Source organism: Prionailurus bengalensis, chromosome E3, assembly GCF_016509475.1.
Source record: "Prionailurus bengalensis isolate Pbe53 chromosome E3, Fcat_Pben_1.1_paternal_pri, whole genome shotgun sequence".
NCBI classification, from domain to species: domain Eukaryota; kingdom Metazoa; phylum Chordata; class Mammalia; order Carnivora; family Felidae; genus Prionailurus; species Prionailurus bengalensis.
The window spans coordinates 38,582,118-38,610,063 of NC_057357.1; the positions used below are offsets into that span (position 1 = coordinate 38,582,118).

A 27,946-nucleotide genomic window follows, 5' to 3' on the forward strand; every position below is an offset into this window, starting at 1 on the left:
GTGCGGGAGAGGAGGCAGGAAGCAGGGCAGAAATCACTAGCGCCAAGGGTAGTGGCGAGCAGAGATATGGACGTGGAGCGGCACAGTGACGCCAGGGGGAAGCTGAGCTTAGCAAGAGACGGACCCGCGGTGTGCACGGTGCGCACGGCCATTTTGGAATTCCGTCCCGGCCCCCGGCACACGCGCACTAGCACCGCACTAGAGTCGGCAGCAGCGGAGCAGTGCCAGGAGGAGGGGCGCTGTGATCACAGAGAGGACCTGACCAGCCTTCCCATGTCTTGACAGACACTCAGTTTCTGAGCGTTTGAAGGTCGCGTCACTGTAGTGGCAGTGACTTCAGGGGGCGGGGAGAGAGAGGGGACGCTTACTTTGGAATTGGAAACGCCTTGTCCTGAAGTGAGTCTAGAGAGAGCTGTGTTCTAGAAGAGCCAGGTAGGCAGGGTCAGGGAGGCACCCGCGAGGTTTTCCCTCCTCCTCGCAGAGGCAGTGCCCAGACCTGTTTGTGTAACTAACAGCTTATTCGACACCGATTGAGTCTCTGCCCCAGGACTGGCCGCATCCTGACCATCCCCATCGTTCTGTCGTCTCTCGAGCCTTCTGTGTAGCCCTTAGCTGGTCGGCCTAGCGCCGGTCCCTGCTCAGGAGGCCCAAGTGTGGCCCCCGGGCCCCTGCCGTCCATGGGCACCAGAGCGGCGAGAGGATGAACATCTCTTCTCCACTTTAAGCCCTTCCCTGTCATTTCAGAGGTAACCTTGTGGTCTTTGGGTGTGTCCCTCAGTTTGGACAGCTAGGACGTGCCCTCCAGTGTCGGGTCGCCCCTGGGGCCGGGGCCGCTCTGGGGACCCGCGGCACCGCCCAGTCTCGCACGTCTTCCTCCATCTCGTCTGCGCCATCTTGTTTGCGCGTTCGTCGCTCTCGTTCTTCTTGATCGTCTTCCTCGATGCCCCGCTGCTGCCTGGGCAGCCTGTGCTGCCGTGTCTCTGGTCGTTTCCTTGGGACATAGGGCGCGCTGGCCAGCGCTTCTTCCCTAAGGGTGCCGTGGGTGCCACACGGGGAGGCCCCCGTGTCCCCCTCCCACCCACCCCAGAGGGCGGCCCCGGCGTGGGACGGGCTTCGCCTGTGGGCCCGTCCTCTTCCCTCCCTGCGCAAGGACTCGTGCTTAGTTCCCTTTAAAAGGCACTTTTCTGAATCAGTTAAATTTGTCTTTGACCACAGTGGGAATTCACACCCAGTTTTCAGGGATCTCTCCTACGTGAAGCAAAGTTCTAGCAATCCGGGGCTTTCAGAACCGTGTACTTGGGACAGGAGTTCTACTGGAATAGGCCGCTTTTTCCTCAAAGTCAGTGTAAAACTGTTTTTTTTAACTAGTATATAGTGGTGGTTACACTTTCTGGTGTTTTAGGACACGTTTCAGTAATAGGGTTTTTAAGTGCCGAGGTAATTATTCCACGAATAAGTGAGGACTTCATTCTGAACTTCTGATTTGGGGGTGTGGCTTTTCTGGGACCTTTTATTTTTAGTATGTGTTGCCATGACAATGTTAAACTTTTGTGATTTCTCTTTTTAAGAAACGCTTGTGTGGTTTTTTTTTTCTTTTTAAAGAAATGTATGTGGGTTCTTTTTTCAGCATCCTTGTAACTGCCTGAATGTTGTGACAATTGATTCAGCGCGTGCTCTGAAGTGGTCAACCACAGCGTTTCTACCAGTCATAACGTGAGGTGTCACCTCGGTGATTTTATAGCATAAAGTCACCGGGAGTATTTACATCAACTTTATGCAAGGTTCTGGTGATTTTTTTTGTAAAAGAAATGAAAGCACTCATTTAAGAAAGTTTTAAGTGCTTCACTTTAGGTTTCAGCCCTGAGTGTGTTCTTTGGGCTCTCTCTAGCCCTGTGGTTTTCTGAGGGCGGAAGAGTTGATGTGGCGAGTGAGAGATTGTCAGCAGTGTGTTTTCTACAAGCGTTTGTTGTTTCTCCTGTCCTGAAGCAAATTGTGCTCGTGGCGCGTGCACATCGGCGTCGGGCAGTAGGGAGGAAATGTGGATCCACCCCTCCGACAGCTCAAAGTCAGGGTCCAGAGTGGAATATATCTGCTAAAATGACATGACAGTCGCACCCAGGAAGGAGCGAGGTCGGGCGGGGTCGGTGGTCCCGGCAGTCCTGGAGGGGAGGGTCAGCGTGTGTGGAAGGCGGGGCTTCGTGGAGCCCAGTGTCCGCAGAATAGCGGTGGAAGGACATTCTAGACGGCACACGTGGCATCAGCACAACCAGCGTGGACTCCCGAGTTTCCCGTGCAGGCCAGGTGATTCGGGGAGAGAGGGGTGTTTGTGGCGAGAGGTCAGGGCCCCCGGGCGCCGCCTGAGACCCAGGCGCGGCTGCCACAGCCGCGCTTTCGGGCAGGTTGCTCCCAGACGCTCGCGCAGCCCGCTGCCCGCTTCTTCCATCGACGTCTCTGTTGGCAGGATCTGCCGGCATCCTCTGTGGAGCCGTCCCAGACCACTGGTTGCCTTTTTGGCCTCTGTCGAGATTTTGTTTTGATTTTTCTTTGAGTTGTTTTCTAGACGTTGTGTCATCACCGATCTTGAGCTGTTATCCCTCCCTTATAGAGGTAATCAGATTTTATGGAATAATTAGGAGTTTTCCAGGTGTATATCTAATGTCAGTCCTGGCATCTGACTTACAACGAATTCCAGTGCACAGGTTGCACGGGGGACTGGGGCTGTGTGGACACACGACCGAATTCCCTGTTTAAACTCCTGGCGCCTCATCCTTCTGGTTCCTGCTCCCCACGCAGTACAGTCCTCCGACCAGGCTGCACAGGCACTGCGGGCCGGCCGGTTAGAACTGCAGGAACTCGGGCCATCCCACACCTCCCGTATTAAAATCTGCGTTTTAACAAATTGCTAGATGATTAGTATTTGCATTAACAGTCGAGATGTGCTGCCCTGCATGCCTTGAAGGGCTGGGTGTCTATCTGTCCTGGAGCTCTTGAGAAGTTTCGAGTCTTTCCCTGGGGAAATCATGGGGTTCCCCACTCAGAATCCCACAGGGACTGTCAGAAGAGATGGGACGGGACCAGCCTCAGAGCCAAACCAAACTGGCTCACTGCCCACAGCTGCCTTAGACGCGGGCCGAGCCGCAGTGTGAGGACTGAGAGTGTCTAGGTCCGTAGTCCTCTGGCCTGTTCCTTGAATACCTCCACGGGCTTGACACTCACTACTTGGTCTGGCTGTTTGTTCCCATTTGAAGCACTTCTGATCATGAGAAGTCTTCCTTCCTGGTATCGAGTCCAGATCTGCCTCTTTAAAACTTTTCCTCATGGAGCAGCCTGCTCGGTGCTCAGTAAGTGGTGGTTGAACAGGCCCTTGTTCCACCTGAGAGCTCTTTCAAGATTCTCCGATACCTCTTTTGACAGACGGCGGTTGGGCTGGAGAGCAGAGGGTGGGGGCGGTGGGACCAGAGTGGCTGTAGGGGCAGAGCAGTGGGCTTGCTCGCCCCTGATTGAAGTACCCAGCCGCCCGGTGATGTATTTCATCAGAGCAGTTTTTTTCCTTGCTCTTTTGAACACAGTGTGCCCCTTCTCAGTCATTTGGCTTCCGAAGGAAACGTGTTGCAGAGGCTTTTGTGTTGTTGCCGGATGGTGGCCGTGCCAGAGGTCTGGCCCTGGGGCTCTGGTGTTGTGTTGTCCCGCCCTGTACCACGCATGGGAGGATGCCGGAGGGGCGCCTGGCCGGCTCAGTCTGTAGAACATGTGACTCTTGAGGTTGTGAGTTCGAGCCTCACGTTGGGTGTAGAGATTACTTTAAAAAAAAAAAAAAAAAAAAGCATGAGAGGAAGGCCGTTTCGGTACACACGACACCTGGAAGGCACCGTGGCCTAGGAACCGCTCTGCGGAGACGTCTGCAGGTCTGAGTAAATTCCAGCACAACGTTTTCCGTAGAAATCTAAGCAGTAGCTGCTTTACGTGCTTTGTGGTGTATTTCTTACCACGCCGACAAAGCTTTGGAGTTTGATTTGTGTCGGTTTTCCCTGGATTTTCAGATTGAGTTGAGTTTTGCTGAGAATGACCGGCGACTTGAATGTCCGCCGCGTGCCCTATGTGGGACCAGTCATTGGAACGGTCTTCTGTTCCCTCTGGGGGAGGACTGCCTTGGACCTACTTAAGAAGTGGCAGGTGGGTCCTCAAAAGAGCCCACTGTAGAATGTGGCCGTTTATTTCCTAGGTCGTGGGCGCCCAGGTTAGCTGGGGCAGTGGAGGTGAGGGGGGGTTTTGAAGACGTGCTGCTGGCACGAGAGCCACACTCAGGTGCTGAGACACCGTGTGAAGTGGCAGATCGCGCGTGAAATATACAGCATTGGGCTCCGAGAAAGGAAGGAAGATGTACAAATGGGGAAAAGAGCACGAGGTTTGGACATTTAAAGAGGCAGCCGTCAGTAATGTGTGACGGGGATCAACGTGGAAGGCCTCGTTCTCCCTCGTGCCGATAAACGAGGCGTCGCTGCTTTTGGCGCTCCTGACTTTGGCTCAGTCCCAAGGCCCGCGGCACTGGCAGGGCCCTCGGACGGCCGGCGCTCCGCCACCCTGCCGCCGTGCCCCCAACTCCGGACTCCGCTAGGGCCTTTCTGGGGCTTTGTGCAGGGCTTTGTGAGCACACTGCCTCCGGGGAGTGGACGGGCTCGGGGAAGACGCGTGTGGTTTCTCCGCTCCAGGGTCCAGAGCTGCCGTTTCCCGTTCCTTAGCGGATTATCAGGTTAATCTGTTCTCTCTGTGTGAGTGCAGACTTGGTGCTCGCGTCCTGGAGCCTAGCAGGGCGCCCCACACAGTCCACACGCACCCTCTGTGCAGTGAGTGAGTGCCCACAAAGAAGCAGAGACCCGGGAGGCGTTGTGCAAGTTCCAGGAAGCCTTGCTGCCGCCCGACAGATGAGGAGAACTTCTGGGTGGTAGTGCCTTGAGCTCACAGAATGGGGTTTATGGTCACTTTTACCTGGCGTCACCTCTTTGAGCCAGTCACGACTCCTCTAGTAAATGTGTGCATTCCGTTACCCTGAGGTATTTGTGTCCCACCGTAACAGCATTTGGACTCAAATTGGACCATGCTTACATGTCGGAGACCTTTTTTTTTTTTTTTTTTTTTAACTTATTTATGCTTTCTTTTCCATGCCTCTGGATTGTTAGGATTGTCAGCTACCAGATGCTTACTTGTCTTCTGACAGATACTGTATTTTTGTTTAATAAGAAAATATAATAGTGTTTACACGTAGAAAATAAATGCTATTAACAAACACAAAATACAGTGACCATGTCAGCAGCTTCTGTGGGAGGTTCTGGCTTCCCCATAAATGGCCTTTGCCTAGCGAGTGGCATTCACCCTAAGGTTGGGGGGAGGAGGCATTTTGGGGGAAGGGATGGCATTTGGGGCCTGATGGATGAGAGTGGAAAAGAGAAGGAAGAAGTCGCTGGTTTTTCACCCTGAAACAGAGGCCACGTGGATAGCGTCTTTCTTTGAGTTCCTCTCCGCAGTTCATCCCTGTGTGCAGCAAATGCAGTCTGGGTCTGTTCTTTACCCCTGGGTGAGAGAACAGTTCATCATCCTCCCAGGATTACTTTCCTTGTAACATCAGAGGTCTTTGATTCGGCGTGGTCAGTTTTAGGAATATGGTGGGCACGTGTTGAACGTTTGGGGGAGTATTAACTATTAGAGAAAATACTTCTGGAGAAATCATACATGACTTGGGCTGCACGCTTGTCATAAAGTGTACCTTGGGAATCGCTTCTCACTTATAATAATGAGGTGCTTGGTGTGCGTGATTTTGTCTAATGAGTGTTAATGAGTTTGAGATCTGAATGTCTTTATTAGAAAAGTTAATAGTATGGAATTTGTAATTACCAAGATCTTTTTTTCTTACACGTTTAGGTTTAATTAAAATACTCTGATAAGTAATGTGAGTTGTTTATGTTATACTGTGTTACGCTGTTACACAGTGTTATGTTACACTGTGCTTATGTTACACATCGGCTGCACTGATGGTTGAATGTGAGAATATTATTGTTACACGTAATGGTCTCAATATGAAAGGAGACCTTTGTGGTATTGCTTAATGTATCAAAGATCATATGTTATAGTATCAGTTATAAGCTACTGTGTATAACGTGACCAAAGTTGGGAGCAGTTGGAAAGAAGGGAAATCTTAAGAATAAGAATAGATAGTACCGCGTAAAACTTCTGCCTTATGGCAAGTGCCCACCAAATGTGGAGATTGGGGTGGACGGACAGAGGGATGAATTGAACTCCAGGGGGCCAAGGAGATGCAAATTTGGGGTCATCTCTGTTAACTCTGAAGTTCTTGGGAATGGGGTTCTCTGTGTTGCCACAGATTTTTCTTCAGCCTTTTGGGATCGGCCCGGTACATGGAGTACCCAGAGGGGATGCCCTGCCGTCACTAGGCCAGGTGGTGGAAGCTGAGGCTGTGCCGTCCTCAGTGGTGCTGAGGTGACACCTGGGGAAATGCAAGTCCACCAAGCCTCGTTCCACCCGTTCTTTTTGGCTACGTCAGTCAGTCGATACAGTTTTTTCTTCAGCATCTTTAGATAGCCAGACCGCTCAGTAGGGGGCCTTCCTGCATGGGAAGCCGTAGGAAAGACGTGTGGGTTAATGCCACTGTGCACATAGGTTGTGAGGAATTGTGATTTTGTCATGAGATAGATTTTGTCATAGAGTTATTAAAATGAGTAACAAAACTGACCAACTGGGTATCACTCTGCTCCTTGTTTCATCCTCTGTACCCGTGCAGGTGAGCAGTGCAGGACCCCAGGGAGAGTGGCAGCCACAGAGGCCCCCCCTTAGGTCATGTCCGTGGTGGCAGACGAGCTGCCCACACCGCCCCCAATCAGAACACTGTCTCTTGTCGACAACGCGTTTGCTACTCCCCCTGGCACAGACTTCTGAGCGTCTAGATTTCATATGTGATTGTCCTTAAGGGAGCTCTGATTCTGTGGGCTGTTGCCTTCTGACATAGAAAGAAGCTTGACTTTTCTGGATCTTGTTGCTCCCCAACTGCTGCTGTGCAGAATACACGACTAGACGAGGGTCCGTTTGTCTGCACAGCTCCTTCCTCGGTAGCCGTGTTCTGTTGCCTCGGGACACGGGTGGATAGTCTCTCGATACGATTGTACTTGCTTCTTGGTAGTTTTTCAGTCACGTGTGGCCTTCTCCTTTTTACTTACCTTTCTTGTTTGTGTGTCTGTTTGTTCTTCTAGCCATCCTGGGGTCTCCAGCTAGTGGGATTCAGAACACGATCGGTTCTGTCGGCACAGGCCAGCAGAACGCCGCTTCACTGAGTAACCCGAATCCCATAGACCCCAGCTCCATGCAGCGCGCGTATGCTGCCCTTGGTCTCCCCTACCTGAACCAGCCCCAGACGCAGCTGCAGCCTCAGGTTCCCGGCCAGCAACCAGCACAGCCTCAAAGTCACCAGCAGATGAGGACTCTCAACCCCCTGGGTAGGTAAAGGGACTCTCGAGAGCTCGTTCGTCCGGCTGTTTTCAGTTACTGTTTTCAGTTACTGTTTTTACTTTAAATTCAAATCAATATACATATAAATTATGATGATGATATCTTTTAAATCCTTGAAATAGAAAACTTCCGGGGAAAGGCTGAAGTATGAGTGCAAGGAAGATGTGACAGGCTTGTGAGAAGAAAAGCATTTGCACAGGAGCCGACATTTGATGGCCGTGCCGCTCCTGTCGGGACGGTTTTCACGAAGGGCATTCAGTGGCTCACAATGCCAAGTCCCACCTGTTAGAGTGCCCTCCTGAGGGGGAGCCTGTACCTGGTCTGCCGGCTCCCTCCACCCACAGTGCGAGGTGACCGGCCCAGACGTGGGCAGGTTGGCGGGAGTGTCCCCCAGCACCTCCCGTCCCGGCCTCTCTCCCCGTAATGGTGTTTCCTGGTGTCATGTCAGCTCATTGGCCGGGGTATCCCCACAGTTTTTGCCATGTTTGCATACTGTTTTCTTAGCATTTCTCTGTAAATTGACACATTGCTCTTAAAGTCAGGCTTAAGCCAAGCAGTTAGGTCCATCAGGTCAAGATGGTTGTGTTAGTTTTATTGTTTTCCTAATAGAGTAAGTCTTTTAACCTTAAGAATGACGATTAAAAACAACTCATTTATTGCTTTTGGCTGGGGGGGGGGGGGGGGGGGACCCAGCTGCCCTAATGCACACTAACTTCTCCCGACCAGGAGACTGGGTTGGAGCCCTCAGACCTGAGTTCTAAAGTGACTCCACTCCTACTTGAGGATATAATTTGGGACAAGACCTGTAACCTCTGTCAACTTTTTCTTACTTTAATGGGAACCCTCTACACAAGTGTTTTCACGTGCACATTACTTCTTTGATTTTATTTTCTGATAGAAGAAAAGTTGACCCAAATCTGTGTGACACAGGTCAGTTTAGTTGTTCAGGGCATGGTGTTAATGAAGCCGGCGTAAAAGTCTGAGGCTCGGAGGGGATAGCTTATAATTTGCGTCACAGCCCTAGAGCACACCTAGGGCGCCCGCCGGCCTCCACGCACGCCTCATCTGGGTTACTTAAAATGCAGTGAGGAGGAGACTGCCGCGGAACTGGTTCAAGTTGATGGCTGTTACCGGAGAAACAGCTTCCAGAGTTCCTGCCATAGTGGTATTGTCATAACTCAGGAGAATGACTTACTCACATGGTGATTTGACCTGTTACCGAAACTGTGAGGGGTGGATTATAATTTACAACTTGGTGGATTTCTTTCTGTCTTTAAAGGAAATAACCCAATGAACATTCCAGCAGGAGGAATAACAACAGATCAGCAGCCGCCAAACTTGATTTCAGAATCAGCTCTTCCAACTTCCCTTGGGGCCACAAAGTAAGACCCCCGTTTCAGTCGGCTCCTCTCTGAGTGACGGTCGCACACGCAAGTGGGTTGGGAATCACAAAATTGGGGTTCTTTTAAATGGGTGACGGTGAAGATAGCTTAAATGGCAGGGGGCAGGGGGTTGCTGAAAGTCACATGTGGTTGAAAAACCTCATGTAAATGAGGCACATGTGTGTCACTTGGCTAGGTGGACTGAGTGTCTTGTTTTTCCCCAGCCCACTGATGAACGATGGCTCAGGCTCTGCAAACCTCGGGACCCTCAGCACTATACCCACAGCGGCACCTCCTTCCAGCACCGGCGTGCGGAAAAGCTGGCACGAACATGTCACTCAGGACCTGCGGAGCCACCTAGTGCATAAACTGTATGTGCCCGCCTCACCCGTGTTCACATATGACGGGAACATGTCATGGCTGACAGCAGTGCGACAGCTGTGCAGTTTCACTGATGTCCGATTTAATTCCTGAGTGGTCCCCTGGGCCCCAGGTGACAGACAGTGCCCTAGCAGCTGAAGAGGGTCGCATGCTTATTTAGGGAGCCACAGCCACTGCCGGCAGGCCACGGAATTGCAGTCCCTGCAGCAGGGCCTGTGCTGTGACCCACGTCGCAGAGGTCAGGACTCCCAGTGTGGCCAGACCTTCTGTCCTCTGAGCTCTGGCATGCAACGGGGAGCTGGGATTAGTTCAGAAGCTTTGCCTTGTTTTAGGGCTCAAGATTATAATCATGGAGGCCCCGGAGAATCGGGGGAGTTTAAGCCTGGTGAATACAGAGGACACGATAGTGCCACATACAGTGTGGTAACAGAGAGGAAGTCAGCAGTTCACTTTCTCAGGCTAGTTAAGTTAAATCAGAGGTGAAGTGGGTCAGTCTGATTCCCTTGGAGTGGTTTTGTTTGCCTTTCTCTTTTGAGTGAAAATTGTTTGTGAGAAACAGTTGTATAAAATAACAAGGTACTGATGGTATACCGAAAGTCTGTTGACGGAGTGTGTTGTCTTTCCAGGGTCCAAGCCATCTTCCCAACCCCTGACCCGGCAGCCCTGAAGGATCGCCGCATGGAGAACCTGGTGGCCTATGCTAAGAAAGTGGAGGGGGACATGTATGAGTCCGCCAACAGCAGGGTAGGGTGCCATACGTGTTCCAGCCGCACAGCACCTACAGTAGATAGAACTGCATCTTTCCGGCTCATTGTCTGGAAATAGGGGAATCTGCTAATCAGGTAGACTCATCACCTCGGGGATGCTGACCAGAGAGACATCCCAGATAGGACCTGAGACCCTTGTACCGCTCTCTTGTTTGACTACAGATGTCACCGCTACAGTGGTGACCGGGGCATGGAGAGTTGTGTTTTATCCTTGGATGTGCTCCACAGTGGGCACTCTTTATAACGCTCGTACTGTGTCACTGCCGGTGTCGAATATCCAAGAAGTGATTCGACTGTGGAATGAAATGTGACGTGCGTTCAGTTAGGACCCCCTGCCTGATAAGTCCTGTCATGTCACGAGGTGTTCACCATGAAGTTGGGCCTTAGGTGTATCGGTTAGAAGTGCTGGATACTGGGGGCGCCTGGCTGGCTCAGCTGGTAGGGCACGTGACCCTTGATCTCGGGGTCGTGAGTTGGAGCCCCCCCCCCCCCCCCCCCCCCCGTCAGGACTAGAGCTTACTCAGGACTACAAAATGGACCAGAAGTTGCGGAATGCTTACCTTTGCCGGTGTCCCTAATGTAAAAGTTCATTAGTTTGTTAGAACATCTAACACAGATCATTGGGGTTTTTATAGCTTTCACTGCCTAACATTGAATTTTATCATTGCTCTTCAGGATGAATACTATCACTTACTGGCAGAAAAAATTTACAAGATACAAAAAGAACTAGAAGAAAAGCGGAGGTCACGTTTACACAAACAAGGCATCCTGGGTAACCAGCCCGCCCTACCAGCCCCCGGGGCACAGCCCCCTGGGATTCCGCAGGCACAACCTGTGAGGCCTCCAAGTAAGGACTTTTCTTTCTGCCAGCCCTTAGTCTGCTGGCTTGTTCTTCCCTTTGTGTTTGGGGTGTATTTCCCAGCATGTAGAATTATGTTCTCAAGGAGCCCGTGCTTTGGAAACAGTGGTAGTGGCCGTGGCCTTCCGCCTTGGCCTGTGTTTGGACGTTGAGTCTCTCGTGGAGGGACCCTTTTAAGGGTGTGCTGGCCTCAGAATGCACAGTGCTTTTAGACCCGTTGACTGGTTTTCCCTTTAAGTTTAAAGTTCTGAAGATAAAATTCTTTATTCCCAAATGAGGGATTATTTTAAATGACTGATTTTTTTCTGCCATTCTAGATGGACCCATGCCCCTGCCAGTGAATCGCGTGCAGGTTTCTCAAGGTATTGAACTATTGTTGTGAATCCTATTTTGGCTTAACGTTGAATAGTCACGGAGTTCATTCGCTTTTCCTCTTCCCCTCTGTATTTCTTTATAGCTCCTTGTTATTCCCTCTGTTCCTTTTGCTGATGACCAGAATTCAGTTCCACAGGCAGTATGAGTATCTGTGGTGTTTGGAAGCTAGAAGACCATAAGAAAGTTCTCCAGGGAGATAGGAAGTGGGATTAGGCTTTTTTTTTTTTTTTTTTTTTTTAAATGGACAGGAGGGTCTATTTCTCTTAGGAAGAGTCACCTGAAGAAGCATTGCAGGTGGGGGAAGGAAACATTTGTGAATGTTGCAGAGGAGAGCGTGGAGCCGGCCGGGGGCGGGAGGGTGGTGCGGGCAGAAGAGCGTGTGTCTGTGCTCCTCGAGAGGCTGGGGCGCCGCAGCCAGTCTGGACTCGACTTGAGGGTCTGTGGTGTTTGTGGCGGAGGCGGTCTTTGGAGTTCACGGAGAGGGACATTTCACAGCTTTTACAGCTCTTGTCCAGTTGGGACTGGAACAGTAGGATATTTTTCCAGGTTTTGAGAAGAGGTGGCGACTTCCAGGGGATTCCACAGCAAGGCCTTGCAGCTGTGTGCCAGAGTAGTCTGAGACAGGAGAAGAGGTCATTGTAAAAGTTGTTGGCAACCTCGGGGCGCCCGGCTAGCTCCGTCGGAGGAACATGAGACTCTAGATCTTGGGATCATGAGTGTGAGCCCCACGTTGGGTGTAGAGATGACTAAAAAATAATAATCGTAAACTTGAAAAAGTTGTGGCCATCTTCGTGCATACTGGAGAGACCCAGGAGATACAGTGATGATCCGGAGAAACCTGAGGGACTTGTTTTGATGGACCAGTTAGGAGTGAAGGAAACTGGGAAGCCAGGGAAATGGAGCGAGGGAGTGTAGCCGAGTGCTGCGTCGGACATGACATGGAAGGTTTGGCTGGTTTGGGATCTGATGGGGGCTGTTGAGCAGGATATGGAAGGAGGAGTTTTACAGCACAGCACTCACACCTTCCTTACCAGCACCTGTGTCTGTGTGAAGAGGGAGCCCTTCATGGCACTGTTTCTCAGTACTGCCTTTTTCTCTTACTTCATAAAATCCTTAAGGAGAGAGGGAAGCTTACAGTCTTCCTAGAAAGCCCCCCTGGGCCCGTGCTGGCACGTGGTTTTTAGGGTGACGTTTCTAGGTGTCCTCGAAGGTAATGCTGAGCGAGGCACATGTTCTCTGAGACGTTGTCCTGGCCACACCAGTATTAAGGCAGCATCTCAAGGATTCTGCTTGAGTCCCAGTGTCAGCCCTAAGACTTGGTTGAACCAGCCTTTATGTAGAGCTCAGAGCTTCCAGAGTATTGTGAGAAATAAGGAAGAATGAGACTCTGTGGCCCGGAGATGCTTAGTGGCCAGTGAGGTGTCTTTCATTGTGTGACACTCCTGTGGCTGTGAACCCCCCTGGGAAGGTGAAGTAGCCACGGAAGTGAGAGCTTCCCAGTCTGTAGAGAGGAGGCGGGGAATGAGAATTGCTGGCCCTTGGGCACTTTCTAAACACTTAGCACACTTGCAGAATTAAAACCATATTTCGAGTCTTCTCCCAGATTCTAACAGTAAGGGTAAACCCAGCTGAAGAGCCAGGAGGCCTGGGATGATGAGGATGGCCTTCCTGCAGGAGAGGAGACGGGGGCCACTGTTCCAGAAGGTGTTAGGGAGATTGGCTCCGATGGGTGCCCGGACCCTGGCTCACACGTCCCCTATGGATGTAGGTGTACCTTCCTGGCACCGCCTCGTTCACGGGTGCTTTACCTGACTTTCTCCCTTTGTCTCCTTGTGCTACCCTCCCCACCCTCCCCAAACCGCTCTTCACCACCACCACCACCACCACCACCACCACCACTGCACTGGTGCCGTTTTTCCGGATTTGAAAAGTGGTACAGCACCATCTTTTCTGATTCGCTGTGTGATTTTTCTTTCTGTTGTGTGTACTGCATACATGTTCCACTCTGTTTCGCTTAGCGTTTGGCAAGTTTGTAGCTCTTATTTTCCTGTGGGTACTTTTTCTAATGAACCGTTGTGGGTACGTTTACAGGGATGAATTCATTTACCCCAATGTCCTTGGGGAACGTACAGTTGCCGCAGGCTCCCATGGGACCGCGTGCAGCGTCCCCCATGAACCACTCTGTCCCGATGAACAGCATGGGCTCCGTTCCAGGGGTAAGTGCTTCTGTTGGCCTCAGCTGTGCCGAGGAGGCCTTGCTCGGGTAAGGAAAGTTCTCTGCACAGTGAAGTTGTAGGTCAAGAATCCCCTGGTGCTTACTCCTTTGGTTTTGGCTGTGGTTTATTTACTTCACATCTCTCTGCCTCTTTTTGGTCTTCATTACTACAGCGAGAATTATTTGACCGTTACTTATTTTTGTTGGGATGATGAATTAATAGGGACTTGAGACTTTGCGAGAAGACATGTCTGAGATTGGAGCTTGCAGCCTCCCACAGTTGCAGAGAGGTGCTTGACAGCATCTGTGGTCTCCTAGGGCTTACTCTCCTGAGGCTGCCTTCTTCATGCTTCAGAGAAGTCGTAAAAGGCATATTTTGAACTTTAAATTATGGCATGCTATTGATTTCCCTTCAGAGATAAATTTGCACCTGGCTCCTCAGAGACCTTGCGTGAGAAGGCAGGGGGAGGGGAGATTCGCAGAGTTCTGCCTCTTCTAGTTTATCTTGAAGACTCTGGCCCTCGTCCTCTGAACTCTCGACGATGCTTGTCTTTTAGATGGCCATTTCTCCTTCCCGAATGCCCCAGCCTCCGAACATGATGGGCGCTCACAGCAACAACATCATGGCCCAGGCGCCTGCGCAGAACCAGTTCCTGCCTCAGAACCAGTTCCAGTCCTCCGGCGGGGCGATGAGTGTGAGCAGCGTGGGCCTGGGCCAGCCGGCGGCCCAGACGGGTGTGCCGCAGGTACCGTGCCTGGTGATGGAGCCCCAGCCTCCTCCTGACCTGAGCTAAAGTTCCACAGTACACACTTGGATGTGACTCGCATCTCTCGTTTCCCCCACCTCCCGTTTTGTTGTGTCATTTTTACTTTCTTTAGAATTACTCTTAGCATCCCTCGGTGAGCTTCCCACAAAAGTGGAATGGATCGTCGTCTTTTGGTTCCTGGTCTTTGTGTTCTGGTTTGGGGTTGGGTTTTTGTTTTTTTAGCGTTTATTCGTTTTTGAGAGAGCGAGAGAGAGAGAGAGTGAGTCAGAGTGCAGGCTGGGATTGGCAGAGAGAAGGAGACACAGGATCTGAAGCAGGCTCCAGGCTCTGAGCTGTCGACAGAGAGCCCAGTGTGGGTCTCAAATTCACAGACCGTGAGATCGTGACCTGAGCCAAAGTCGGATGCTTAACTGACTGAGCCACCCAGGCCCTCTTTAATGGTGTGTTTTAAATTCAAATGTGATCCTGAGAGACCTTGAGTGTTAAAGGGTGAGGAAAGGCCCTGTGACTCCACTCCTGACCATTGGGTTGAAATACCCTGTTGTCTGTCTCTCTGACCATCCCAGGTGAATCAGGCTAACTAGATCGATTGAGCCCTTCTTGTTGAATGTGTTTGTAAGTACTCTGTTGAAGGCTGAAGAGAACTATTTCCCATTCATTATTCACTTTTTCCCCTTTGTGACCATTGTTAACTGTTGGGCATCAGATTGCTGCCGTGTGCCGATACACCTGTATTTAAAACAGGCCACATCTTCCCCCGGAAGATAATATTCATGTTTTAATTTTTTACATGAAGTAATATTGAAAAGAGGTCATTGGCTACACTAGATTTACTCACTAAAATTTTGTTAATTAATTCTTAACGTCTGTAGTACGTCCTTGCTCTAGAACAGCAAACTTGTCCTGTAAATAGTTTTCACTCTGTGGGCCTTAAGGGTCTTTGTTTTAACGACTCAGCTCCACTGTAGTGGAAAAGCAGCCATAGGCATATTCATTCACACATAAATGAAATGAGGGGGTGTGGCTGTGTTTCAATAAGACTTTATTAGAGGAACAGGCAGCTAGCTGGATTTGGCCACGGTTGCTGGTTTGCAGACCCTTGCCCGAGAGCAGTGATTTGGGATCTGTTTTTTAAAAGTCCGCAAATAATTATGTGAAGCGTGTCCCCAGTTGCAAATCACTGTACTGAAACATTTCAGTGTTTCAGTAACCCAGCTTTTTTGCAAAAGAGAAATACTTTTTCCAGTGGTCTGAGCTGTGGGTAGATGCTTTGGAGCATGATGCTAGTAAGCTGAGTGGACGTGCTCGTTTGAGCCAGACGTTTCAGCGGGTCTGTAAGTCACGGTACGAGAGATATTTTGTAGCAGTAACTTTGCTGGAAAGTGCATGTTGTTGTAAGTGTACAGCTGGGTGAATTGTTACAAATGGAACATTCTCTTGAAACCGGCAGACCTCACCAGGCAGACCTCACCAGGAAACCGTGGTTAGATTTTCATGCATTTAATTCTTCAAGTCTATTGCCACATTCTGACATGGGGGAAATTATTTTAACATACTCTGTTCCCTCTGTTAGGGACAGGTGCCTGGTGCTGCTCTTCCTAACCCTCTGAACATGCTTGGGCCTCAGGCCAGCCAGCTGCCTTGTCCACCAGTGACACAGTCACCGTTGCACCAGACGCCACCCCCTGCTTCCACGGCCGCGGGCATGCCGTCTCTCCAGCACCCGTCGGCGCCTGGGATGACTCCTCCCCAGCCAGCAGCTCCCACCCAGCCATCGACTCCTGTGTCGTCTTCCGGGCAGACCCCTACCCCGACTCCCGGCTCGGTGCCCAGTGCCAGCCAGACCCAGAGCACCCCGACGGTCCAGGCAGCAGCCCAGGCCCAGGTGACCCCACAGCCTCAGACCCCAGTCCAGCCCCCGTCTGTGGCCACCCCTCAGTCATCACAACAGCAGCCGACGCCTGTGCATGCCCAGCCTCCCGGCACACCGGTGAGCCTTGCGGTCTGTCTTTGGGTGGAGACTCATAATGGAGAACTTCTCCATAAAAAATGCTGTCGTGAAGTTGCTACAGCGTTTCGGTGCAGCCCCAGAAAGTATCTGTGCCCTAATCCAACCATAACAAGCTGTGTTTGATTTCCGACATTGCCTCCATAGGCCATGTTTGTGTTTGGCTGGATGTGATTTAAGATTATCTTCCCTAATTAAATGAGTTTTCAGAAATGGGCACTTATAAAGAAATCCCACATGGGTCCTCTGTAGATTTTTTAAACTGTCTATACTTAGGAGCCGTGTGTTCCCCATTATCCATCGCAGGTTGACATCCTCTGAATTTTACTAGTTTTTCTCTTAGACTACTGTGTTTGGTGAACAAGACACGTACCTAATTGTGTGTGCTTTGCCTTCACCTGTTAGCCTTGTTTTCAGACCGGGAGCCTTTTCTTTCCGTGACAAAATGGCAGACTCAGGTTAGCACTTCCTGTGGCTCAGGTCTGCCCTGTGCTCCGCGGACCTGCTGGCAGCGAGCAGCCGGTGCTGCCCACTCACCACCCTCTGCACCCCTGCCCTGGTGGCCGCTGACATCTTCCTGTCTGTCGTCTTATCAGCCTAACTTAGAAACCACCTTTCCCCCTGAAATACGTGAACTTCATTCTTGGGGACTAAGGATGTTTTATTTATAAACCTATCAAAATAAATCTCAACAACAACCTCCATACAGCATTACTGTTTGTATTTCTCCATAGGGAATGTGCTTTTTATTTAGCCTTATTTTATGTTTCTTATTTATAAATGAGATCCCTATGTTATTTTATGTTCTCTTTTATTTAATTCAAACTCCATTAGGTGAGACTTTGAAAATTGAGAATTCTGGTGGTGCTTCCTTCCCTTAATGTTTGCTTATTCCTCCGCTACCTCCACCACCTCTGTTCCTGCAATTAACAGGATAATTATATGTTCTTGTTCCATACGGGCATGCACTCCTACTCGTATACGTGTTTATCTGAGTTCCAGCCTTTTACGATAAACGCCAGTGGCTTTATTGGAAGGAGTTCACTTAAAAAAAATTTTTTTTTAAATATTTATTCATTGTTGAAAGACAGAGAGACAGATTGCGAATGGGGAAGGGGCAGAGAGACAGGGAGACACAGAATCCGAAGCAGGCTCCAGGCTCCAAGCTGTCAGCACAGAGCCGGACGTGGGGCTCGAGCTCACAGACTGCAAGATCATGACCTGAGCCGAAGTCGGCCGCCCTACTGACTGAGCCACCCAGGCGCCCCAGTTAATTTTAAAATGGGAGGTTCTGTGACTTAGGTAGAAAACTTCTGGAAACTAGTTTTATATCAAAATGTAGAAAGCCCTGCTGTCCCATCTCTGCATTCTTGGTGGGAAGTTCTTTGTGTTTCTGCTCAATGCTGACTTCCTCTGGGGTTCCTATTTTAATTCTTCAGTTCTTTGTGTCTCTTAGGTTAGTGTTGAGAAATGGTAACATAAAAGCGTGTATTGGTTCAGCCGCAGAGTTTCACGTCGTTTATGCTGTGGTGTTAACAAAGATGATGATCTTTGTCTCTCCACAGCTTTCCCAGGCAGCAGCCAGCATCGATAACCGGGTCCCTACTCCTTCCTCGGTGGCCAGTGCCGAAACCAACTCCCAGCAGCCAGGACCCGAGGCACCGATGCTGGAGATGAAAGCAGAGGTCAAGACTGAGGACACTGAGCCTGATGCCAGTGAATCCAAGGGGGAGCCGGGGTCTGCGGTAGGTGCCGTTCCCGGGCGTGAGCAAATGTGCAGCACGAGTTGTCCCTAAAGTGTCCCAAGGGGAGATGCTACAGGCCCTCCGTGGACAACCCTGCCTTTTGTTTTAATATCCTGCTTGATTACGGGTTCAAAGAAGGTACAGATTAAAAACAGATTGGTTATTTTCAGGTACTAGGTATAGGCTTCATTTTATTTTGCCAGAAATGAAGAGTTCCAGTTTATATCTTAAATGACGGGATCATCCAGTGACATGTCACCACAGCTCTGCAGAGTCCCGAAGGCACAAGGGCGTGCTCACGCACGAACTCGCCTGTGCCAAAAGTTGAAAACTAGATCCAGCCCCACAGACAGGTTTTGTTTGGCCCACGCAATGTTTTTAGAAACAAGGAATTACAAATAATACTGGATTTCTGGCTTTTCTTTGAAAACCACAAGCTCCCCAGCACCGTGCTCGCACTCCCATGGCGGCAGTCTGGGTGGGAGCCCCAGCCGCAGCCTTTAGATGGGGATCGGGCGCCCAAGTTTGCCAGAGTCTCTGCTCCTCTGCCAGCTCACACGCCTCCCGCTGCACCGTCTCTCTCACCTCCCTGGCCCTCAGAGCGATGTGGCGTTTGAAACTTGGCCCCAGTTTTCAAGGAGTCTTGTTCCAAAGTAGGAGTTCCTCTCTGTACAAGCACTGAGCAGGTCATGGGTGCGTGGGGGCCACGTCTTTTACACACTCTGGCATGTACAATTGTTACATTAGCACTCCAATTGCAGTGGTGCTGTATTAAGGCAACTCACCCGGCCCCAGGTGCTCCACTCCTCCCCGAGGAGAGGAGCGCATGGTAAATGCAGCGCTGAGCAGGGGAAGGTTTTGACAGGCCCGGATAGATTGTTAAGAGCTTTCCGATGAGGCTGAGTTAGAATAAAGGTTTTTGATATTCGTACATCATTATCTGTAATTTTGTTTCTTTTAAGATGATGGAGGAGGATCTGCAAGGATCTTCTCAAGTTAAAGAAGAAACAGACACAACAGAACAGAAATCTGAACCGATGGAAGTGGACGAGAAGAAACCGGAAGTCAAAGTAGAAACTAAAGAGGAAGAAGAGAGCAGCGCTAATGGGGCCGCCTCTCAGTCAACATCTCCTTCACAGCCACGCAAAAAAAGTAGGTTGTGTTTCCTGAACTTTTGAACTGTGCTGCTTTTCCACCGTGTTGTGATCCCACACTCGTGGGCTAGAAGCTGAAGCAGAAAAGTAACCGCCCCTCCCCTTACATCTTACCTGCCTGCCCTTCCCCCAGTCTTACCTCTTCAGAAATGACGACAGCGAGCTGGACTCTGGCCTAAGGACCCACAGGGTTTATGGGAGGAACGAGAAACGGGCCACGGCTCTGAGGGACAGGCCAGAGGGGTGGGTGCGTCCGAGTCCTTGCACCCACCGAGGAGCTCGGGCTTTTGCCTGGCGAGACCTGTACAGCCACTGGTAGATTTGAGCAGGAGGACGCCCGAAAGCCGGGCCAGGGAAATTCTCACCGAGGCAGCACATGTGTGCGCTGATATGGATGGGAAGCGGAGTGCCAAGAGTCAGGGTGCAGCGCAGTGGGCCCCAGTGGCCTGGTGCAGCGGGAGGGGCGTGTGAGTGAGGATGCTCTCTGCCCATTGGAGGTCCCGAGTAAGGAGGTTAACGGGGTGTTGGAACATTGTTAGGTGACCCTTGGAGATGGGATGTCGCTCAGAAAGATAAGGACTGCATGTGACACATTTGGGAAAGACGACAGAGATGTATCGGAGGCTGACATTCTGTAATTTTGCTAGTGAGAGGGACCCTGGAGATAATGGGCTACCAGAAGCTTTCAGGTCTCAGGCCCGTTTATACTCCTAAAAATTGAGGACCCCAGAGGTTTTGTTCGTGTGGATTATGTCGCTGTTTATTCTGTCGGAAATTTAAAAATACGTATTTCTCTAACACACCTGTTCCATGGCGTCCATGAATAACATATTTTTATGAAAAATAAGCTTCCCAGAGCAAACATACTTAGAGTCGTGACACTGTTTTCTTTACAACATTGCGACTCAGTCTGGCAGACACGGCTGGACTCTCCTGTCTGCTGCTACCAGCTCTCTTGTGCTGCCTCGTTTGTTTCAGTTCATTGGGAGCATTCTTGTTTGATACTACACCAAAACTCAGTGAGTGGAAGTTTCACAGAGCTCAGTTGCAGTGTGCAGCCTGGGTCCACAGCAGCACTGAAGGTGTCATGCCCGGTGACATTACAGTCCGTCTGTTTGCCTTGTGCTGTGAATGCATCCTTTACCCCTGGCGGGGTGGGTTGTTTCATTTTTTAATAACACGATCCTTTGGTCATCTTGGAATTCGGCTTGCTGAGTTATGCCGATTTTCCAAATGTCAGCATACTTCACTGTACGATACATTATGTTTATTTTATTTTTGAGAGAAAGGGAAATAGAGCACCAGCGGGGGAGGGGCAGAGAGAGGGAGACACAGAATCTGAAGCAGGCTTCAGGTTCTGAGCTCTCAGCCCAGATCCCACCCTGGGGCTCGAACCCATGAACTGTGCGATCACGACCTGAGCCGAAGTCAGATGCTTAATTGGCTGAGCCACTCAGGCGCCCCTTCACTGTACACTATTTGTTTAAAATCACATTTATTAACATCACTATGAATCTCTTCAAAAGAAGTCTTGGGAATTTTGAGAGGCTGTCAAATCAAGCTCACGTGGCAGGTAGAAGTTTCTCCAAATTCTGATTTTGACCTAAGTCCAAATTTTATCATCGGCAACAAATACTGTGTATTGTCCTTGGTGTAACTGGCCCATTTTGTTCCTTTTTGGGAGGGTATCTGCCACATACCCAGATCTGAATACCTGGAGCTTGTCTAGCGGTCTTTTTCCCAGTCGTACTGTTCAGAGCTGAGAAAAGCAGCCGCTTCTGCTGTCGGCCCCACGCGCACGAGCGCCTCCTCCAGGGGCATTGGCCGCACACGGGGAAGTGCTTGACGCCCGCTTCCTGTTCGGTGCTGCGAGATCAAGACACGTAGCCAAGGGTTGAGATCCTTAACAGTAATAATGTTTACTCCTCGACTGAGGATGTCGTTGAGTGCGGCTGCCGCGTTTTCCTCTGTGTGCACAGCAGTACGGAGCACGGTGACGACTGAGTCGGGTTTGGTGCCGCTGCCTGCGTGGTGCTGCGGCACGAGTGATGTTACTCGTGGTTCCTTTTGCTTGTTCGTGCAAATGTCCACACGGTGCAGCAGGAGGATGACGGCCTAGTGTTACTGTGAAAATCATTTTATGTTACGAAAGTAAACAATTTCGGAGACCCTTGGAAAGGGCCTAGAGCAGTGCTAGAACTTTCTATGACGACAGGAACGTTACTTATCTGTGCTCTCTGTGCTTGTCACCAGCCACACGTAGCTCCTGAGCACTTGAAATGTGACTGAGGAAGTGCTGGCGGCTGAAGACAGGAGTTTGAAAATGCTTTTCCCTCGGCATAGGTGTCTTAAACAAATGTGTAGTGAGCGAGTAAATGAGTGATAGACCCAAGTGACCTACGTGTGAGCTTGCCACGAGGAGGGGATGCAGCCTCCAGCAGGGGGCAGCGCGCTCCCCATGAAGAGCCAGATAGTCCCTGTGGGCTTTGCGTCCATCTGATCGGTCTCTGTTGCAGCCACTCTGTTTCGTGGCCTGAAAGCCGCCACAGACAGAGCAGAACTGCATTCTTATAAACCTTTACTTCTGGAGACTAACCTTTGATTTCACGTATCATGAAATACTACTCTTTTCTTTTTTTCCTAACCATTAAAAAGCATAAAAACCAATCTTAGCTCCCCAGCTGTACGCAGGAAGGCAGCTGGCTGGACTGGGCCCGTGGGTCAGAGTTTGCTGATCTCTGGCCTAAGAAGAATGCAAAAGCTGTTGATTAACTAAATAATTGTTTTCTTATAAAGAATTACTCAAAGAAAACCAAACGCTACTCCATTTCTGTAAAGAACAGAACAGAACAGAAGGGGTTAGCCGAAGGCAGGTTGTGTATTCTCGTGAGGCTCCTGTCGGGCACATCCGCTCCGCAGGCCCGGCCTCTGCGCACAGAGGGGAGTGGCGCTGGGCCGCCAGTGGTCCCCACTGCGGGGCGGGGTGGGGCGGGGCGCGGCACGACCTGAGCACTGCCGCCTGAGCCGCCTCTTGCCTTCGTGGGTTGTCACGCACATTTTCCTGGCCATGAATACTCATTGGGTTTTGTGCGAACCTACCGTCTTGAATGTATTTGGCAGCTGGTGTTCATCCTTGGATTGGTGACAACGGAAAGCGTAGTAGGAAGTGGAGTGGCTGAGGGGTGGAGAGAACAGCACAGAACTTTGGGGGAAAATATTTGATTTGGTAGCTCTCTTAGTGTGTACCTTTGTCTGTGAGGTTGGAATACAAAACCGTTTGTCTCAGGTGCCTGAGATTACCTCAGCCAAGGACAGAAAGAGTGTCACCAGAGGAAGAAAGGCCCCTTCCAATAAAATGGCTTTATTACCACCCATTGGCTCAAGCAGATTTGGGAGTTAGCTTCATTTTTGGTTCAACACAGTTTTAATGTTGGAAACCCTTTTACTGAAGAGGCGAACTTGTCAGTGTGGTATTTGGTCTCATGACGTAGGTGCACTTTTAAAACCCCGTTACTGTATTTGCAGAAGCCCCACACCGTAGCTTTAGAGTGTCCACGGCCCCTGCTGGGAATGGGGGCCCTTGCAGGCCTTGTGGCGCGGGTGGCCGTGGGGATGGGGATGGCTGGACCCTTAGAGAGGCAGACCGGGCTTCGATTTGGAATGTGGCGGGTGAGGAGTCTGCGTGCCTCGTGAATGGTGTCATCCCCTGGTTTTTCTACCCGCAGTCTTTAAGCCGGAAGAGTTACGCCAGGCTCTGATGCCAACCCTGGAAGCGCTGTACCGCCAGGACCCGGAGTCCTTGCCTTTCCGGCAGCCTGTGGACCCCCAGCTGCTAGGGATCCCGGTAAGTTCACGTAGTGACAGTGTAACCGTGCCAGCGTAGCTCCCGGGTGTCCAAGTTTCACCTCAAAATTGGGTGGCATACCCTTGTTTGGAAGATTTTTCGCCTATAAAAAAAACTTCTCTGTCGAATCAGTAGCACACCTTTCTTACACACCTTTGACTCACTGGGTGGGGTGTGTGTTTCCCCACCTATTCTGTCTGCCCCAGGGTCCGAGGTGGGGGAGCGCACCGGGGCACACCGCCTGCAAACACACGGCCCCGGGAGCCTCACTTAGATTTGGGGCTGTGTGTGAGCCTTCGTCTCAAAGGCTGGTTTTAAAGAAAGAACTGGTCATCATCAGTGGGAAAGCACCTGGGCCTCTCATTTTGGTATCTCTGGGTCGTCTCGCAAAGGCCATAGTGACCCAACAGATTTTTTTTTAAGCAGTGTTACTATTTTTGTTTCTGTTTTTGTGTTTGTCTTGGAATTTCATCTTGCTTGCCAGGACCAAGAGTAAATCTCTAGAAAAACATATTGTCTGATAAATGTGCTTACCATTTTAATTCCGTGGTTTAAAATCCTTACTTTAAAATTTTTCGGGGCATCAGGGTGTGGCTCAGTCGGTTGAGCATCTCACTTCAGCTCAAGTCACTAGCTCACGCTTTGTGAGTTCGAACCCTGCATCCGGCTCTCTGCTGACAGCGGTGGAGCCTGCTCCTGCTGTGGATCCTCTGCCCTGTTCTCTCTCTGCCCTTCCCCCACCCATACTGTCTCAAAAATAAATAAACCTTTTTTAAACATAAATTGTAAAAACCAAGGAGGTTTCTATTAACATCTTTTACCCATTTTTTTATTAAATAATTTATTAATATTATTTTTCTCTTTGCCTTTGAAATAATTTGGTCACACCTGACAAAACTAATTACAGTTTTAGATCATTCAACCAGAGAAAGGTCAGAGGTTATTTTCTTCTCATTTCCCATTTGTTGCTATTAGAAATGGAAGTTGTTCTGGTACTTCCTGTTTCTGTTTTGTTTAAGATAAAGCTGCAAGGCTGGCATTTAGTATTGGGGGGATCCACTAGACTGAGACTTTTTTGTCTTTAAGGATTATTTTGACATTGTCAAGAACCCTATGGACCTTTCCACCATCAAGCGGAAGCTGGACACGGGGCAGTACCAAGAACCCTGGCAGTATGTGGATGACGTCTGGCTCATGTTCAACAACGCCTGGCTCTATAACCGGAAGACTTCCCGGGTCTATAAGTTCTGCAGCAAACTTGCTGAGGTCTTTGAGCAGGAAATTGACCCCGTCATGCAGTCCCTTGGATATTGTTGTGGGCGCAAGGTACAGTTTAGACTTTTTTTGGAAAGTGAACTTTGCCAGTTAAATTAGCCAGAGCAGGTATTATGATAACATGATAGACTCCACATTGTATCCCACCTGTGTTCTGGGAAGGACCCGGATGGAGTCTGGGCATTTGTAAAACAAGTCGATTGCCTGAAGCCATGTAATGGGTGATCAAAGCTAGAGTTGCTTACTGGGGAGGACCTTGGGTTATGCCTTTCTGGCTGCTCCTCTGTACCTTTATCAATGTGTAACAAATGTCTTTTGACGTTTATTCTGTCACATGGAATCCAAAAATGTCTTTATTAAACAGCTATGCAAATTGTTAGAAAACTATACCATGTACCAATAGGAATATCTTCCTAGCTGAATCTGACCGCTCTTCTTAGTGAACTAGAGCATTGTAGGACAGTCACTGGGATACGTTTTTAGTATTTTCTCCTTTGTTTTTGCAGTATGAGTTTTCCCCACAGACTTTGTGCTGCTACGGGAAGCAGCTGTGTACCATTCCTCGCGACGCTGCCTACTACAGCTATCAGAACAGGTGAGCACCGAGCCAGCGTCCTGGCTTATAGGCCCAGGACGAAGGTCTCAGGGCGAGCAGGTCCGTCCGAGTATAGCCTGGGTTATGTCTTTTCTGGAGTTCTAATGAAATGGGCCACTCTCCGTGCTGCTTAGTCACTCAGGCCCATGATCTCTTAATTTGAAAGCATGCTCTTACACGGTAGCAATTGAAGCTCCTGCTTGCTGCACTACTTGAGTCAGGAAGGTTAGTTCTTAAGCTGTGGTCTTTCCAAAATGTAACCACCGAAGAGTCTGGAGTCCAGAGTAACTCTAATAAGGGTTCACATACCTTTTTGAAGATCTTAAGTGGAAACATTGTATTTTATTATTTCACGTGTAAATATTTGCCTATATAATTTGGGCCGGACGGTCTGATGGAAAGACTTACGTTGATGATATTTCATTAAAAAAATAATAAAAGGAAAAGTAAATAAAAATGAATAAAAGCTTTAGACTTAAACTTTTTTTAAAATTAATAACACAACACTGAATGGGATCTTGCATTCTTGTTGAGTTCTCCCCATCATAGGATGGCCATTTCAGGGTTTTGTGAGTGGTAGTTATCCTGGAGAAATATTTGCCATTCTCTTAAAATGTGGGGATGGCTAAATGGGTTTTCTGTCTTAAGTAAAAGAGAATGAAAATAGTATTTTTTTGTTGTTAATTTGCCACACACAAATACAACCTCCATAGTTTTGGGGCCATTTTGAAAATTGAACTTGTCTGTGTCTCCTGTGTCAGGCAGCCACATGTTGCCATAGCACGAGGGCATCCTCCCTGGGGGCACAGGTTGTAAATCTTGGTCACATTCAGTTACCTTGCCTCCATTTGAGGAGTAGGCGACCAAATTTCTGTGACCAAGGTTCAGCTCTGTGCCTGTTCCTCGTCTGTAGGCTCAAGTATTAAATGTCAGTATTAGGGTTTGATGTTTTGATGATTTGATCTTGTCTGCTTCTAGTGATTGCATATGTTTCTATATTTCGAAATAGAGGGCTTTTTGTTATTTGTTCAGAGGTAACACGTGCAGGCCTCAATAATATTTAGTTTTGAAATTATCTGTGTTCTGATGATTTTAAAATACTTCCAATTTTTAAAAACATCTGATCATATTTATAATTAGTAAATCCCTTCAAAATTCTACTTTAAAACAAAAGCAAAAACTATTGACATAAACACGTCTCAAAAGAAAGATTGCTAAGCCTTGCCCAGCCTGCTTGTTCGAGCACCGTTCAGTTAGAGTGAGGTGCTGGAGTGTGGCCTGTACCCCATCCTTAACGTTAAAAATACGTTAACATCAGGAATGTAGTTTCTGTCCTAGCTTCCCTTTCTGTCAGTGGGAGACAGTTTGAAATAATACCATAGTTCCTTCTTGATGGAATCTCTCCTGTACTGACAAGTGCTCTTGTGGGACTTCTGGCCATTTCAGCTACAGTTCTAGCCCCCTGACCTTTGGCATGTCCCATAACGTATGAAGTTTTACCTTCTTGTTCATGATACAAGCACAATAACACCTTCCCTAACAACCTCGGTTGTCAGTCTCCGTGAAACAATGAACAGGAATTCACTTTGGAAACTTACGTGCCAAGCAAAATAAAGTTGGGAAACTTTAAGAGAACAGATTTCAGTTACCTGTTTCCTGAAAAATGCCCCCGCTGCTGAGTGCCCAACGTGGTTTGGGTCTAGAAGGAAGAACAGACAGCAGGTTGCTTGCTTCCATTTCTAAAATTTGGGGGCCTTTTCATTGTTGTTTCACTGTTCCTATGTCCTTTGGGACCCTGCCTTTACTGATTTGCTCATTTGAGAGCAATTAATTTCAATAGAACTGATAGGATCAAGGCACACTTCTCTCTGGCAGGAGGTTACTCGGGGAGCACAGCCATGGGGTTGTTTGGGAAGATCTGAGATGTCCAGTTTTATTTTTGTGTAGAATTTCATCTTTACTGAACAAAAGTGTTTTTCTTACGAGTAGAGACAGAAATAAAGTTCTGGCCTAAAGCATAGGCATCCCGCTCCTTCACTGAATCTTGCAAGGCCTGCTTCCTAGGACACTGTGCTTGCAGAGACTAACGTGCTGTAATGCTAAGAAAGCAGTGGCCTCACTCCACGATGAACATCTTAACTGCTTAAGTTTTTATTTGCATCTCTGACTACTTGTGAACACCGTGGTGTTCTCACAAATAATTGTTTTGGCACTCCTTGTCCTAAACTGGGCACCTCGAGCAATAGGATGTCCCACAGACCACTTGAACAAGTGAAACTGATATAAACTAGCATGTAAACCCGTCTTCACTTGTTTCCATGCTTTGAATATTTGAAACTCATGTTGGGAAAACTTGTGTATAAATTTTTCAGATACTATCTTTAGATATCCCAGTTATTTTTGTATACTATTATGGTACTTAAAACAATCTGCATTTGAAAATTTACTCCATACATTAAATTACCCTTACAGAGAAAGTACGCAGTCATATTGTGCTAATTTTAGGTACCCACATGCACATCGTTGTTGGATTACGTGAAGTATTTCTCCTTTGCAGTTCCGTGTTCATCTGGTTGCTTTCTTCACACAAGGCAGAGGGTCACCGAGGCTCTTAAGATTGAAAAGTGACTTTCTGAACCATTCTGTATTTTTAGGGGGAATAAAGTTTGGACTAGGTAATAAAGGGGGGGACAGTGTGGCATTCCAGTGTGTCCCCCAGTGATTGCCAGGGCAGTTTCAGCAGACTTGACCAGTGGGTGGCTGTGCCCCTTCTCCAGACCGTTGCCGCCTCTCAGGACCCTTCTCAAACCCAGCACGTTCGATTCTCCAGTGTCTCCACTTGCTTTGGGACACACACTGTTTCTGTGCCTCCCAGTTTCCATCCCGGAGGTGCTTTGGAGATCCGGGTTAGTTGCCCATGGAGGGTGTAGGCTTCCAGCATCACTGGGGTCTGCCATTAAGGCATCAGGGCTTTGCTCCGGGCTAGTTTCCTCCGCCGGAGAGTGATGGGCTGATGGTTCTTGTTTCCTGGATGTCGCTGGGCTTGATGTCCTGCTTGAAGAAG

General features: G+C 49.2%; 1 protein-coding gene across 4 annotated transcripts in view; it reads left to right on the forward strand.

The window, feature by feature from the left end:
• LOC122471738 (CREB binding protein) overlaps positions 1–27,946 on the forward strand; it is a 127,427-nt gene that overhangs the window by 76,454 nt on the left and 23,027 nt on the right. For 3 of the 4 annotated variants that reach the window (XM_043560714.1, XM_043560715.1, XM_043560716.1), the window contains 14 exons: positions 7,260–7,502; positions 8,795–8,897; positions 9,122–9,268; positions 9,905–10,022; positions 10,721–10,892; positions 11,222–11,266; positions 13,371–13,495; positions 14,052–14,240; positions 15,835–16,251; positions 17,835–18,014; positions 18,977–19,166; positions 22,894–23,012; positions 24,099–24,338; positions 24,794–24,882. In XM_043560714.1, coding sequence (XP_043416649.1) covers positions 7,260–7,502; positions 8,795–8,897; positions 9,122–9,268; positions 9,905–10,022; positions 10,721–10,892; positions 11,222–11,266; positions 13,371–13,495; positions 14,052–14,240; positions 15,835–16,251; positions 17,835–18,014; positions 18,977–19,166; positions 22,894–23,012; positions 24,099–24,338; positions 24,794–24,882 — 2,377 coding nt within the window. The remainder of the gene's footprint in view (positions 1–7,259; positions 7,503–8,794; positions 8,898–9,121; positions 9,269–9,904; positions 10,023–10,720; positions 10,893–11,221; positions 11,267–13,370; positions 13,496–14,051; positions 14,241–15,834; positions 16,252–17,834; positions 18,015–18,976; positions 19,167–22,893; positions 23,013–24,098; positions 24,339–24,793; positions 24,883–27,946) is intronic. The other variant, XM_043560717.1, reaches the window with a different exon arrangement.